Raw genomic sequence first — 14,527 nt, forward strand, 5'->3', positions numbered from 1 at the left:
TAGATCTGTCTCAGCATCTCCCCTCATGAAATCCCTCTCCTGGCTTCCGATCAAATCCCGCATCTCTCACTCCATTCTTCCACTCACTTTTAAAGCTTTACACTCTTCTGCCCCTCCTTACATCTCAGCCCTAATTTCTCGTTATGCACCATCCCGACTCTTGCGTTCTTCTCAAGGATGTCTTCTTAATACCCCCTTTGTATCTAAAGCCCTCTCCCGCCTTAAACCTTTTTCACTGACTGACCCACACCTCTGGAATGCCCTTCCCCTCAGTACCTGACTAGCACCCTCTCTATCCACCTTTAAGACCCACCTTAAGACACACTTGCTTAAAGAAGCATATGAATAGCACTGTGGATATTCTGAACACATGATACATAAAGCTTGGCCCCCTGCAGACGCACTTACCAGAACTCCCTCCTACTGTCTCTCTACGTTCTCCCTACCTACCAATTAGACTGTAAGCTCCTCGGGGCAGGGACTCCTCTTCCTTAATGTTACTTTTATGTCTAAAGCACTTATTCCCATGATCTGTTATTTATATTATCTGTTATTTATTTGATTACCTCATGTATTACTACTGTGAAGCGCTATGTACATTAATGGTGCTATATAAATAAAGACATACAATACAATACAAGCTTTCGAGAGTTCCCCTCTCTTCCTCAGGTCCACAATACTGGTTTACAAAGGAATCTATGGCTAAAACAGAGGTTTGGAAAGCAGAAAAAAACAGATTTAGATAAGGGTGGGTGACAAATGGATGTTTGAAGAAAGTGGAACGGTAATAAAACAGTGACAAGGGCTTGTCCTATGACATAAATCGTTAGTCCAAATAAAAATGGTATCACCTAATACCGAAGTCCTCATTTATTCTGCACTATCGCAACTGGACTAAAACGGCTATTTCCGTTTATATCTATATCCTGAAGAGACAGCACTCAGAATTGATAAAAAATCAAACTGTATACAGTGTATATATATATATATATATATATATATATATATATATATATATATATATATATTACGACTACATTCAGCATAAGTTGAACCCAGTGGACATATGTCTTTTTTTTTAATTTCCCTACTATATAACTACTGTATGTAAATCGAAGTAGGTAAGTTAAAAAAATAGATACTTACAATTATCTACAGACAAAATTATACATACAGTAGTTATTTTGCACGTATACTGTCTGTATATAGGTATTATTTACTTGCAGAGTAGAGAAGCAATTTTTTTTTTTTTAACATTAATTGACTAGCAGGTCACTCTAGAGCCGATCCGTGGCCCCTCCGACCTCTGTTGCCCTGAATTGGTGCACCCTAGTTTGACTGTAGGGGGTAGCCAGGCTATCAAATAAAGGTTTCAGCCTGTTTGGTTACCCCTGATCCGTGTGTGGGGTTTATAGAGTGTCAGCTCTTGAGCCCAGGGTTTGTACATGCATAACCTGTAATGTGCGGCAATAACATTTTTATGTGTTTTTAGCTTTCCAGGAGTGCCAGCAAGCAGAGATTGCTGTGGTATGAGTTTCAAGGTAGGGGTTTGCAGAGAAAGTGTTGCCAGATTGTGTCTAGCCAGGGCCCAAAGTTGCTGGTTCCCCTAAAAATGTACCCAGGAATCCTGGATGGATATAGACACATGGTCTTGGTAATCTCTCCCCTTGAAAACGCTTTCGCGACTCGTCACTAGGGGTTCCCTGCTTCAGCACAGACCAGAAAGGTAAAAGGGGCATAGGGATGTGAGGTGTCCCTGAACCGGTAAAGGGGTCCCTAGTATAAGGGGAATGCCCAGATCACCCAGAACCCAGTATAGGGGTCAGGGGGTGCTCCAGTTAGATATAAGATTGTGAAATTTTGTTAAAGTCTAAAGTCAGGTTTTGCAGAGTGTGCTTTCTATCCCTCATCACCAAAAAGACTTAGACATTTTAGCAGCATAAAAGTGTAAGGTATATTTTTATTAGCAAAGTGTATTGAAACATATGCTTGTGTATTGTACCAAGCTGGTGCCACTCTGTCTCACTCAGAGGTCGGGCTTGAAAGGCCCAGCTGCTGCCAGAGGTGTGAAGACCCTTTGGGCAGGATGGCTAAGTAAAGTATACACATTCTCAGATCAAGAGATGCGATTTGCATTTCAATCTGCATCCTCAGTCTGGTCGCAGCCTGTCACCGTGGGTGGCATGAAGGGAACCAGGGGCAGAGGTGCCATATTGCCCACGCCCCTGGGTTCATTCAGATGTTTAAGAAGACCCGTTTTTGATACTGGGTTGTCTCCGATTGGTTGCTAGGGAAATTTATCACACTCCTGATCGGGAGATAGCGAGAGAGAATTCTGTGAATGACAGCGAAAGGTATTATAACCCCTGGAGCACCTCATTTTCTCAGATTCTCCAAGAGTAAAAAAAGATTCCCTCAAGATTTTAACGTTTCCAAGCTCTCTCCGGATTCTAAGGTTTTCCAGTCTACAGCAAGAAAGAAAAGGGCTGCTTCAGCAGAAAGGCCTGGAATAATTTCTGTTCTGCTTTTTGCAACTGTTATCGGTGGAAATCTTTAAGGGTTCCCTGCCCCTAGGAGTGTCTAGCTTTGTATCCCAGTTCTCAAATAAGTGTTTCTTTTTGCCTGTATTTTGTGTATCATTGTGTGTATGCCTATTGTAAGGGAATAAACTACAATTTATTTCATTATCTTGTTTTGCTCAGTGATATGATCCCGGTATAAAGGTGTAAATGCCTGGTCTCCCGTGACACTTAGAAAGGCCACAAGTGTGCATAAAACGCAAATTACCAGCATACCATTAAGACGCTGGTGATAAGGGGAAGCCGATTGCTCATTTTGGCAAAATAATGACAGCAGCAAAATTTCCCGCAATGTGCTTGATTTTTTGCATATATGCCACAATTTAATGTTTGTTCATAATGCCCCAAGAAGTACACATTCTTTTTTGGTGTTATCTCAAACAGACGGCTGACATTTAATCTCATAACAACATTGTGACACCAATTATTTGTCTCTTTATAACAACTGATGATATGTTGAACCACATTCTTCGTTTTTACACTGAAAAACCCATGGCAACTTAGATTTATTTTTCTTGCATGGACAAATCTGGAGTGACATAATGTTACTGTTGCAATAGTACAATTAAAACAAGAAACACCATGCTATACTTACATCAGGCTCAGGGGTTAAGTCAATGTTTTTGCCAATAAGAAAGCTGACTAGGGAGCACCAGCCGTTCTGCGCTGCAATGTGCAATGCGGTGTCGCCATCCTGAAAAAAACATCATCACGTTAAAGATGGATAATAAGGAACAATGTCATGGGGACCCCACAGTGCCGGCCTTTATGACGTGCAGAGGGCAGGTCGAAAGGGTTAGAGAGACATCATTGTTACTCCCTGGTAATAGATGTGCTCTCCCCGTCTCCTGCTTGGTCCACTGTCGCACGGAAACTCCCACTGAAGTCACTCAAACCTAACTTATTCATTCAAACTGAAACCCCAATTTCAATGACACATCACAGTACTTCCGCTCCGTTCAAAATAATTGTATTTTTATACAATTGTTCTTCATGAATCCCATCTCAAAGAAGTGATTTATAATCTGTTTTTATTGACTAAATGGTTCATATGATGATAAAAGTTGTTTGTACAACAAACACATATTAACTTTTTTTTTGGAATACTTGTTTTTTAAGCGTGCAATCTCTTCCTCGTTTTTCTTTTTACATACTAAGGGCTGCTAGCCCTTTGCGCGCCAAGACCGCCCTCCACAAAGTAATGCTGGGTTTCACTTTTTTCTTACCCCACCTTCTCCCTCTCCTCCCTCCATCTCTCTCTCTCTCTCTCTTTCTCTCTCTCTCTCTCTCTCTCTCTCTCTCTCTCTCTCTCTCTCTCTCTCTCTCTCTCTCTCTCTCTCTCTCTCTCTCTCTCTCTCTCTCTCTCTCTCTCTCTCTCTTTCACCCCCCCCCCCCACATATTTCATTTAATACCTTGTGATGTTATTAATTCTTCCCACCTCTCCTCCAGCTTTCTCCTTACATGTCAACTGACACACTATTTCTGTGCCTGCTTTCTGTCTAAATTGTATAGCTCTGACTCTCCGTATCTACGGCCAGGCTATATGCATTATGATGTCACCAATGAGCTGTATCGCATGGAGGGGCAGACAAAATAATTTTATAATATAGTAAGATTTTAAATGTTTGATCAAGAAGACCACCATCTTGTCCATGGCGGTAGCCTTTTAGGTAATATGTGACTTACTTTTTTAATCCCTGGAGAATAACTGATTCTTTAAAATAAAATAGGCAAGTCTCCTAGATTACTTCCAATTCCAGCATCCTGGAACACATGGGGTTATTAGGAATATTAATACAGTGTTTGAGATGTTCCATTTTCCACAGGAGCGTTCTAATACCTTCCATGTTATGTACAGTATGTACGACAGACTGTTTCTCAGGGTCTTGGTGAGATTAACACCAAGTTTAGGTAACGTATCCTTTAGTCTCTGCGTTAACATTAACAGACCTTCGTGAATATGCAAATGCATCTTTTGCATGTCAGTATCACCAACTGTGGTAAAAATGAAAGCTACACTATTTAAAGGTGTAAAACTGGGTTAACGTTACATTATTCTCATTAGTGAATAAGCGTTGCTACTGTATGTAAACGTAAAACAGAGCTTACTGTTTTAAGTATGGGCCAAAGAGAGATGTGCAAGCGTCTCAGAGTTCATTTTGCTAATCTTTTGCCCACCTACTGTTTGGAAGAACATTTCTATGAAGGTGAAAAAGTTCAGCAAACTGTTGTTTTTTTTGAATATATATATATATATATGTAACGGGTTTTCCCCCACCCAATCTTATATTGGCCCGTGTGGTCTAACCAGCCCCCATTACATGTTCGTGTCTGGTGGTGCACCTGTAGGCAACAGGACTCCTGTTTCTCCCGCTTGATGGTATTAGGGGATGTCATCAGGACAGGTAGCTGAGGTAGTGGGTGCAAGTCCAACTTACATCATGTGCAGCGCCTCCACCTCATCAGGATCTATGCTTCCGCAGGGAGATGGTCCTGGTGAGGAACTCCTTCTCGGTGGTGACTGCCACTGCTGAGTAATCTCACACTCACACAGTGGGGTTTTCATTAACAAGGCCATCTTTATTGTCGTTTGGGATGTAGCAGACTGCCCTATGCAGCTGCCGGCTCTAGCCGCACATCTCTTCGTGCTGTCCCTTTGCCAGGTACGCCCTCCCGTATTGAAGTGGGATTCCCTCTTCTCTTTGAGAGATACCCCTGTGCCAGGTCCCTGGACACAGAGTGGCTTAGACAGACTTGATTGGTCAACCTGTACCGCTAGTTACTGCACTAGGGTCACAAAGTGTTCCTACAATCCCTTATGCAGGAGAATACAATTTACCAGTTACTTCACGCAACTGCTTGAACCAACACTAACTGACAGTGTTGTGCCTTATATACTTCAGGAGGCAGGCGCATCCCTGATGTCACTATCCAGGGACTCAGAGCATACAGCCACTCCCCTCCATACATAGGGCACCTCACCAGGGTGTGAGGGAAAACCTCTATAACTACTGCTGGCATACCTGTACTTATCAGGACTTACTGCCAACAGAGAGGAAAGTAGTATACCATTATTATGCATGGCTATATACTCCCCCTGGTGAATCCCCACCGTCCCGGCTGGGGCCTAAATTTGGTGTACCTTGCGCCAGGAAACACTGCAAAAGAACACACAAATAACATGTCCAACATCATCACAGTTTCATAATAATGCAAGAACATTTCACTCACTGACCAGCAGGGAGCGCTAAAGAAAAGGGCAGACCACTCTGTTCCGGGACCTAATAATAGTGTCGAGGGTCTGGTTTCTTCACCTCCCATCCCGATGCATCGGTGACTGTCACACTATACTCCCGGGGCAGACCCAGTTCATTACAGTACACCACTTTGTGCATGTAAATACTGCGCCCGATTTTCCAAACCCTCATCAGTTGGGAAACCCTCTGCTCAGCCTGAATTCCCTTAATGGCCCCTCCCTTATTAACAATGTAGTACTCTATGTCAGTACGGAGCCACCTCTCTCGATTATCCTCTATCTCCCTCATCAGAGGTTCGGGGACATAAGGGTACTCAAGCCCATGAGACCGCTTATATTTCACTGTAATGGTTCACTCAGCTCGACAGGCCCGGGTCAATTTAGTTTGCCCAGCTCTTCCCGGCAACACCCATGACAGGGGTTCATCTGACTCCACTGGATCGTCTAATCCTTCAGACCCTTTTGGTTTAATAAACCCCCCTTTAATTCGGTTCCACCTCACTCTCAACTCTTGGAGGTACGCCTCATCACTGAACTCCCCGGGAGCCCACCAATGGTCAACTATCCCATCCCTTTCTAAAATGAAACAGGTGCGATCTATCCATGCGACATATCCCTCGTATAGGGGCGCCCACCACCTAGTTTCCCGTATCTCCTCTGAGTGGGATTCTAGTGGCTCTTCCTCTTCAGGCACACCCGATGATACCTCCGAAGTACCCTCAGATGGCGTAACCTTTCCCCGATGCTGTGATCTGTTCCCACCCGTAATGCTTAACATACTAGGACAATCACTGGGTACCAACCCCTGTCGGGAAATCCTCCCTCCACCCTCCGATCCATCATCCGAAGTTCCCCAGTCCAGGCTTTCAGTCCGATCCTCGGTAGGACCCCGTGAATCCCCTGACATCCCCAGGCTAGAAGTAGACCCGAATGAACAAGTGACAGGGACAGGGGGTTTAACTAGGGCCTTGGGGCTAACTTTGGGAGTGGACGGGGTTGGGGGACGGGGCAGAACGGTAGGTATTGGCAGGGTTACGACCTGCTCCTCAGCAATACCTGACTCGCTTCCGCCACAAAGTCCGTTCTTTTCTCCGGCAGCTGGGCTTCTCACTCTCCGGCTCGAGCGCCCATTCCATCTGTCAGTAGGGGATCGACTTCCGCTGCTCGACTGCAGAGGCGCGATCATCTCCCACTCGATGCTGCTCCGGTCATCCGGAACTGCCTCTGGACACGCACGTGCTGCGACGCCATCTTGGGTTGGGTCCCCAATCGAGACCTCTTCCTCCACGAGGGCATCCGGCAACGCCCGTCTGCTACGCGGTCCAGCCTGGCCCTGGATCCGCTCTTCTTTCACCTCCACCCCCTGGGTCTGCAACGAGCACTGGGCTAGTCTACTGCTTCGCAGCGTCGGGTTGGATCGACCTCCTTCCGACCCGCTAGTCACCACGGCAGTGGGACTCCGGCGATCGGGTTGTCGCGGTACTGGAGACACTCGACTCCGTGTCTCCACACCACGAGGGATAGCATCTCGCCAAGGTGTACCACTGGTATGGTACACTGTAAACAAGTCCTGTGTATCCGCCAGCCTGGCACACTCCTCATCCGAGGACTCCAACTTACAGTTCGGGCGGGGCATTCCAGTAGGGGACCGCCGATGGGCTCCTTTCCGATCACCCCTCCGATGGCTAGGTTTCTCTGACTTGGGAACCCAGCCCGATTCCTGCTCCGCGGGACCGGCACTCTCACTCCATAGTGCACCCGGAAGCTCCGCTGCCGACATCGGGGTAGAATCTTTCACTCCCACGGCTTGTACTGGCACAAACGTCGTCATGGGCCACATATACTGCAGTCCACAGTGAGGGCATTGAGCCTCACTGCCCACAGCTCTGCCCGGCAGTCTGCACTGCAGGCAAAGACATACCACTGTCTCCACACCCTCTACGCGGATAATCAGGAAGCCTCCTGGAGCCGAATAGGGATGGGTAGAGATCAAGGGACTCTGTTCCACTTTCTCAGAATGTTCAGCCATAGTCACCAACGGAGGCACTCGTCTTAGAGGTCTGTATCGATCAATGGCTCTTCGCAACTGAAGGGCAGGGGCTGGTTGAGCAACCCCTCCTCCTACTTTCTCCATCGGCATCCGGCGGAACTGCAAACCACTCCCCCTGGTTGAAACTAGGGGGATGTTCGTAGACTTGTAGGCTGACCCAGCACAGGTGCAGAGTGAGTCATAGTCCATGAGGGTGCGGCTCCAGCTTTCGCGCCAACCTCCCCAGCAGGGTGGGGTTTTCTCGTTGCCGCCAATCCTGGCCAATAATTAGCAAACTGCAAAGTTGCAAGACTTTCTGCAGCTGGCCCACGCAGTGTCCCAGGAATGCGGGAACCACCATTTTGGTTAGTACTGTCTTTCTTCATGTTTGAGGTAGCGTCTGGCGGTTTGTGTATTGGTGTATAACAAAGTCCATTTCGTTCCTCCCATCTCGCAAGACTGTCGTCCTCACTAGTCTCGAGGGTACTTTCCCGAGAACATAGACAGGACAAACACGGCGCAGCCACGGCTTTCACGCCATTCCATAACAAGCTCACAAAAGTCTCTTCTGTAGCTTGTTCTTCTTCCTCAGTCCGGCATCCTGGACCTTCTGCTCTTTGCAGATCCTCCATTCTGACGGTTGTTTCTTGATCACTGTTACTGATACTGGATTATTGTACATGGAGCTCCGCTCTGCGGGGCAGCTACCACATCAGTACAATAAACATGCCTTGTGCACCACCTCGTGTACCTAACGTAGATCTGACTCGTGTTTGCACTACCTCAGGCTAGGCTCACTCTTTCTGTGTCTGCTGTATCTCCTTCCTCCCAGTCTGTGCTCCCAATTGTAAGTGATCTGGAATGGACTAGAGTACTCTATTTCTTCCATGCCGTACTTGGGCGTCTACCTACTGTTGGCTAGCCTAGTGTAGATCCTCTCCAGAATTCCTGACCTCGTTAACAGGCTATCCCTTCAGGCATCCTACCCCTAGCGCTACCTCAAGGTGACTCGGACAGCTATAGCCCCTCTCCAGACCCACTAACTCCTCTCAGGTTCCCAGGTCGTCCCTGCGGTTCCATTCCAACACAGCACAAAGTGGCAGCATACACTTTCCCTGTTTCCTAATGTGCCTAGCAAAAGCCTGTCCTGTTGACAGGTATCTCAGCAGCGCCTCCAATTGTAACGGGTTTTCCCCCACCCAATCTCATATTGGCCCGTGTGGTCTAACCAGCCCCCATTACATGTTCGTGTCTGGTGGTGCACCTGTAGGCAACAGGACTCCTGTTTCTCCCGCTTGATGGTATTAGGGGATGTCATCAGGACAGGTAGCTGAGGTAGTGGGTGCGAGTCCAACTTACATCATGTGCAGCGCCTAAACCTCATCAGGATCTATGCTTCAGCAGGGAGATGGTCCTGGTGAGGAACTCCTTCTCGGTGGTGACTGCCACTGCTGAGTAATCTCACACTCACACAGTGGGGTTTTCATTAACAAGGCCATCTTTATTGTCGTTTGGGATGTAGCAGACTGCCCCATGCAGCTGTCGGCTCTAGCCGCACATCTCTTCGTGCTGTCTCTTTGCCAGGTACGCCCTCCCGTATTGAAGTGGGATTCCCTCTTCTCTTTGAGAGATACCCCTGTGCCAGGTCCCTGGACACAGAGTGGCTTAGACAGACTTGATTGGTCAACCTGTACCGCTAGTTACTGCACTAGGGTCACAAAGTGTTCCTACAATCCCTTATGCAGGAGAATACAATTTACCAGTTACTTCACGCAACTGCTTGAACCAACACTAACTGACAGTGTTGTGCCTTATATACTTCAGGAGGCGGGCGCATCCCTGATGTCACTATCCAGGGACTCAGAGCATACAGCCACTCCCTTCCATACATAGGGCACCTCACCAGGGTGTGAGGGAAAACCTCCATAACTACTGCTGGCATACCTGTACTTATCAGGACTTACTGCCAACAGAGAGGAAAGTAGTATACCATTATTATGCATGGCTATATATATAATCATCAGAAACTAAACTCGCAAAAATACTTTGTTTGTCTAGAATAGATCTTGACTTGAATTCACATTTACTTCCTGCATGAGTTTCACTAAGGGAATAGTGATATCAGCAAAGTAACAACTAACATGACTAAATTTGCCAAAATCATTTTGTTTTCGACAAAAAACTTGCTTTTAGTGATTTGTTTGTGATCAAGATCATGATCAAGATCAAGATTTTTTTCAAAAGCAGCAAAAAAATCCCCAATTCCCCAAATCTTCCCATTATAATTTTTTTGCAGTGGTTTTTCCAATCCCTAGTTACATATACCACGGGTTTCAGATGGAAAATGGCTCAGAAAGACAAAAAAAAAAACTTTGGATCATATAATTTTGTTAAGTACTGTATCTCACATACATTAATAATTTGACGCATTCAATGTAAAATAGGGACGCACATTTATCATGGTCAGAAACAACATCACAAGATCAAAGTATATGTGTAAGTAAATGTGTAACATTTTAGAAGAAGAAAAATAGTGTGTTCAGAAGAGTTAAATATACATACTTTTGTTGTAGTGTTGATATCACTTCCAGCCTCTAGTAAAAGATTAGCACAAACATCATGTCCTCCTTCAACTGCCAGGTAAAATGGTGTGGCCCCGTCCTAATTCAATAGAGAGTGTTATAGAAAGTATTACTGAATGTGATTTTCTTATCCAAACCGATTTGGATCATCTTGATGTAGTCGTGACACTTACTCAGAGACATAGACTTTATACGGTCTATTGATTTGAACTGGCCTTAAAGTGCACTAAGGTTTAGCATCACTTAGTACATTTGTGCCAGAAAAATACATATATATATTACTTCTTTTAGAAATCTCCACAATGGCCACAGAATCCACTCGCTGATAGAATAAACTTAGGAGAAACAAATAAAAGCACTACAGCTTGCAGCCACAGAAATCCACATTTCACTCTGCTTCAAATCTATTATTTGGAAAGATGGGGGTCATGAATACTGCAGGATGTTACCCACATACAGTAGATCATTTTACAGATCATTTATCTTGGGGTCTGAGTTCACATGGTCCAGATGTCCTAAAACAGGATCACACTGGAATTTGTATCAAAGTAGCTGTATCAATGGCTTTGGTGCATCGATGAATAGTAATGTTTTCTTGAATATACGTTTTCTTTATCACATGTGGGAGTTTTGTGTGCGTTGGTATAACTGATGTATGCAAATAATATCAAAGGACGCAAGCACGCTGAATACTAGCTGAAGTTATCACATACTGTAAATGTGTTGAAAAGTCATGAAAAAAAAAATTAGAACGCCAATAATATGAAAAAGATAAAGGAGCAAAAAAAGTGCAGGAAAGTACAAAAAGCCGCGATGTTTTGGGTAAACACCTTTATGAAGCTGAAAAGTACAACGCTCAAAATACTTCTCTTTAAACCACTAAAACACTGAAAGGTACCCAGGTGTTAAGACACATTCGCATTCAAGGCTCCTCCCCATATATGTTTTGACGACTTACAGTAGGTGGTTTGCCGGGTTGGCATACAGTCACGGGGTTGGACTATAGGATAGAAGGCTATGTCTTTGGGGATATTTTAATGTACAGGGTTTTTTATGTTTCTGTTTTTTTTTTAGCAGGTCCTGTTACAGTGTGACTCATACTGTTTGTTCCCACTCTGTGATTTTGCATGTACCCTGGGAATGTCTTGCATATGATGATACGATTACTTATTGCGCAGGGTTTGTGCACAAATAGAGAGGAGCCTTGAAGGCAGATGTGACTAACCGATAAGGTATGCTTTGGCATTCTAGAGATACATCGATCTCTTCTCTTGCTGTATCCCTAAAACATTGCTGTTTTTTTGTACTTTCCTGTCCCTATCTTTTTGATGTAATTTCTCATTATAATTTCATGTTGTTTATAATTATATTTTAGTTACATTGAAACACAAACTAAGTTATAGGTGTAAAATAAGTGTGTAAAAGCGCTAGTGCAATAATGATGAAAAAACAGGAGGAACAAAACCTGGGATACAGTCCTAGGGGATAGGTAGTCCTGGAGCTGCCGTAGAGGGTTAATCTGGGATCTTCCGACCAGATTTGGAAGATTTGTGTAGAAAAGCCTCTTGTGGCGCTGAGGGTAAGTGGCTGGAACAAGAGTCTTGTGCTGAGGTTTCTTGTGGAATAGCTCAGAGAGGGAGACAAGAGAAATACAAAAACCACAATAGTGTATTACCTTTTAGACAATATAAGACATATGGATGGAAATAAGGAGCATTTAATGGTTAAAACAATTGTAACTACAATTGGAGTAAAACATGAACTGTAAAATGAACAGTGAATGATCTTCTGTTGGTAAAAGAATTAGGGGCTTTCCAGCACTTGTGCCGAATAAAGCCTTGCTGCTCCACCAAAGATAAAACTGAAATCCTACTCACCGTCCTGGAGTAGGACATGTGCAATGGTACGGGGTCTTTTGCCAGGGGTGGCCGTCTGCTGTGGGGTACTGGACGTCTGCTTGCAGCGTGCGGGGAGGTTTCCAGGAGTACTTGTGGTGTAAACCAAGCCGAGTGGATTTCGAGCGTCTCCTCCGCTGACGTCACCGCCGGGTTGGCTCAGCTACGGTGTCCCTGGATGACCACAATACCTTCCTACGCGTTTCGAAACACTCGGTCACGTGTTTCTTCGTCAGGGAATGAATGCTACACGGGATGGGCTTCCTTATATACCCCCAATGTTCTAATTGGCCAATGGGAACTCCCAGAAAGGCGGTCCAAAACATAATGAGTCCATAAACACTTGCCTTGTTCACATCATTAGTACAAGGAAATATAAAGACACTAGATAATGACTGCAAGGGTAAATACTCTGCAAGAGTGATATACAGCATGATTGACAATAGAATGACAGATACAAATAGCTCACATGAATAACAATTGGTATTTGTGCTGGTACTCACTGAGACCCAATTTAATTGCTAAGACCCAATTGAGACCCAAAATGATTGATTAAATTAATTTAACCCTTCAAAGGGATAGTGGTTAATTAGTGTGTGGATGTGAACCAGGGAGTCAGTGTGAATCAGGGAGTCAGTGTGAATACAGCACATTCACCAGGGCTATACATGTGTGTAATACAATACAATCTATGAATATTATGCAGGTATTTTAGCAGTTGCTAATACAATAATACCAACAAATTATCTACACTATAAAGTCTACAACAAAGTGGATTGAATAAACACATTTCTATCTAAAATATTTGCTATTTGGACAATTATATGGTTATACAGACAATTATACAGTTTGATCTGATAATTATAATTCTCTATTTATTTCATGGTGGCCAGAAAAAATGACGTATTTGATGTAATTAACATCAGATAATGTCATTTATAAAGCAATACGTATGTATTGGACCAATGAATAAAGTCCTATTTGGAAAATGGTCAGAATGGAGAGGCACATTTCACATGGACAGGAACGAATTCTTAGAATCAAGTGAAACGTGAAAAGATGAGTGTAATAACCTATTTTATATATGAGCGTTAATACGCTAGTTATAATTAATAGTGCATCTATTTAGTTCTCAGTTAATCCAATGAAAGAGTGAATACATGAAGAAAATTTTGATATTATAAGTGTGATAACAAATGAATTAATTTGGTGTACAAACTTAATTTGTGTATTACTAGTGATATTCTTAATGATTACGTGATTTTATATGATGCTGGATAGGCGCATCCACACTGGTTGTAGTGTCGGCGGACAAGAACTGGCAACCTTACCATATACTGTGAAAATGGTAATGTGGATGTATATATGCTAAATTATAGAATTATTTGAGAAATGATGTCAAGTCGAATTCCACATTTAGACCATGAGGGCTGAGAGTTTTCAATTCAAATATCCAATAGGATTCTCTCCTGGAAATGATGTTAATTTTATCTCCCCCTCTTTGGCTAAATGTGGGACATTCTATGGCATGACATTTTAGTCCCATTGGACTTTGTGCATGTTTAAGTTTGAAGTGGAGTGACACATTGTGGGCCTCAAAGCCTCTCCTAATGTTATATATGTGTTCTCCTAGTCTTCTCTGCAGTGTTCTGCCCGTGCGGCCCACATATTGTAAGCCACACGGGCATTCTAACAAATAAATGGCGAATTGACTATGACAATTGATAAGTGTTCTGATTGGATATTCTTTAAATGTAATGTTAGAAACAAATTTTTGAACTTTGATACTGTATTGGCATGCTATGCATTTGGCACAAGGGAAATAACCTTTAATGCTATCTCTTATGTGTGGGACATCTGCTGAAAGGACAACTTGGGGATAATTTTGTTTTTAAATTATTCGCTTTTCTGAAATAAATTTCCGGCTTATCTTTCAAAAAAACTTTCAAAATGTCATCTTGCAGTAACAGGCCCCAGTGTTTCTCGAATATTTTAACTAACTGTGGAGCAAGTGAACTATATTTTGTAATAAAGGCCACTGTATTACCTGTTGTGATTGTCTTGTCTTTTGGTTTATATTGTAACAAGTCTGACCTTGTCATAGCTGTAACGGTCTTTATGGCATTGTCCAACTGGTGTTTGTTATACTCACGGAAAAATAATTATGTCAATAAATTACATCCTT

At 43.6% G+C, this 14,527-nt stretch overlaps 1 protein-coding gene across 1 annotated transcript in view; it reads right to left on the bottom strand.

The window, feature by feature from the left end:
* Nucleotides 1-14,527, bottom strand: part of ANKDD1B (ankyrin repeat and death domain containing 1B) — a 70,906-nt gene that overhangs the window by 20,200 nt on the left and 36,179 nt on the right. Inside the window, exons 8-9 of the mRNA XM_075591379.1 lie at nt 10,428-10,526; nt 3,175-3,273 (exon numbers count right to left, since the gene is read on the bottom strand). Of these exons, the coding sequence (XP_075447494.1) occupies nt 3,175-3,273; nt 10,428-10,526 (198 nt within the window). The remainder of the gene's footprint in view (nt 1-3,174; nt 3,274-10,427; nt 10,527-14,527) is intronic.

Source organism: Ascaphus truei, chromosome 1 (genome assembly GCF_040206685.1).
Source record: "Ascaphus truei isolate aAscTru1 chromosome 1, aAscTru1.hap1, whole genome shotgun sequence".
Classification (NCBI taxonomy): domain Eukaryota; kingdom Metazoa; phylum Chordata; class Amphibia; order Anura; family Ascaphidae; genus Ascaphus; species Ascaphus truei.